The 1998-nt window shown below is 25.6% G+C and overlaps 1 protein-coding gene across 1 annotated transcript in view; it reads right to left on the reverse strand.

The window, feature by feature from the left end:
- Window positions 1-1187: 1187 nt before the first annotated feature.
- LOC111687658 (DNA fragmentation factor subunit alpha-like) overlaps window positions 1188-1998 on the reverse strand; it is a 13625-nt gene continuing 12814 nt past the window's right edge. The window contains exon 3 of the mRNA XM_046955852.1: window positions 1188-1540. Within this exon, the coding sequence (XP_046811808.1) occupies window positions 1273-1540 (268 nt within the window). The 3' untranslated portion in view covers window positions 1188-1272. The remainder of the gene's footprint in view (window positions 1541-1998) is intronic.

Consider the following 1998-nt stretch of genomic DNA (forward strand, 5'->3'; position numbering starts at 1 on the left):
AGTCTATAGTCTAGTCTATAGGCTAGTCTATAGTCTAGTCTATAGTCTAGTCTATAGGCTAGTCTATAGTCTAGTCTATAGTCTAGTCTATAGTCTAGTCTATAGTCTGGTCTATAGTCTATGTAGTTTAAGCTATAGTCTATCCTGTATTCTAGTCTATAGTCCAGTTTATTGTCTATTTTATAGTCTAATTTATATTCTAGTCTATATTATTGTTTTTATTCTGCTTGTTTTTTTAGTTTTCCTTGACAATTTGATTTCATTACTAAGAATACGATTTTTCATTGATTAAGTTTTTGTCTTTCCCAAATTGTCTCTGCAAAACAGTAAAATTTGCCAAAAAAAAATTGTAACATTTACTTGTATTTCTTTTCTATTGAACTTTAAGCAGGATATTGTTGTCTAGAGTACTACATTAAGGCTTAAAATAAAGGATTTAATTTATCTGTTTTTTAAGTGTATACTTTTAGGATATATCTCTTATTTTTTTGATGGAAAGAATAGGTGGTATAAAGGAAGTGGTGTATTTCGAAGGGTAAAAGTATTGAAATAAATTAAATTATTGCAAAATTAAATGAGAATTTAATTAAAAGTTAAGAGAAGGAAATAAGGAAATGGTTGGAAGAAATAATTGAATTTTGGATGTTGGTTTAAAAGCTAAGCAAGTATACAACTTTTTTTAAAGAAAACTTAATCGTTAATAGGTTGCTTTAAAGCTCTCTTAGCTTAAAGTTGAGATATTAAAGTTTTACTTGTTATTTGTAGTTTTTAAAGATGCAAAAGCTTAAAAGCTTTGAAATGCAAAACTTTTTTATTAAGGTAAGGTAAAGTTCTTTATTAAATACTGAACTTTTCCTTTTTGTTTTATTTTTTCATTTTAAAACATTTTAAATGAAACAATTTGCTAGCGATTAAACACACAACAAAGTATTTAATTTTAAACATAATGGTTTTGTATAAAATTATTTATTTTTTTAACTAGAAAAAAGTTTTAACAAATGTTTTTCTATTTTATAAGCTTTTTTGCTTAATCATTGTTTTAGTTACAAAAAAAAACCAAAAGTATTTACAATTTATTTATACCAATTTTTTATACCATTTTGTTTTTTGCCAAATTTAACAATAAGTTAGAAAAATAACAAAAGAAGAAAGAGGGGATTTAAAAATTTTTATTCAAAAACGAATTTTTACCAATTTTATTAGGTTATAAATTTTACAAAAAAAAAAAAACAAAAACTACATCTTAAAACTTTTTTTTTAATTCCATTACAATCAATCATTTTTAAAACGATTTTCAACATAAAATACTTTTCTTACATCAATCCAATGTTCACCCGGAAATACCGCTATCAATTCAGTATTAGCATCTAAAGTACGAAAATATTCCTCATCATCAATTTCCGTACCATCCGAATCTAAATGTATTGTAGGTATTTGATCAATTTTTTCAAATTTTTCTGCCACTTTTGAACGTATTTCTTCTAAGGAACCAGCCACAACAGCTTTCTTTATGTTGCGCGTTATATCCTTGACCTTGAAAAGAAGAATAGAGAAGAGAGTTATCAAAAGAAAAGTTTTAAGGCAATAAAATGTAAAATAAAGCCAATGAAAAAAATTGTCTAAATATAATAATAGAATTTTCTTTTTTTTTTTAATCTATTTATTATACTTTTACCCCTAAAATAAGAAAATAGAAAAGAAATCTTAACAATGTCTTTGAAAGAAAATATAATGGCCTCAAAAGCATGTTACAGACTGTTGTTGCTTGCAACAAATTTTCAAGCAATAAAGAGGTGTTTCATAAAGACTGAAGACACTAAAATATAGACTAAAATAGGGTGAACTGTAAAATAGTCTGGACAATAGAATAGTCTATAGTCTGGAGTATATAATAGTCTATAGTCTGGACTATAGAATAGTCTATAGTCTGGACTACAGAATAGTCTATAGTCTGGACTATAGAATAGTCTATAGTCTGGACTATAGAATAGTCTATAG

Source organism: Lucilia cuprina, chromosome 6, assembly GCF_022045245.1.
Source record: "Lucilia cuprina isolate Lc7/37 chromosome 6, ASM2204524v1, whole genome shotgun sequence".
Lineage (NCBI taxonomy): Eukaryota > Metazoa > Arthropoda > Insecta > Diptera > Calliphoridae > Lucilia > Lucilia cuprina.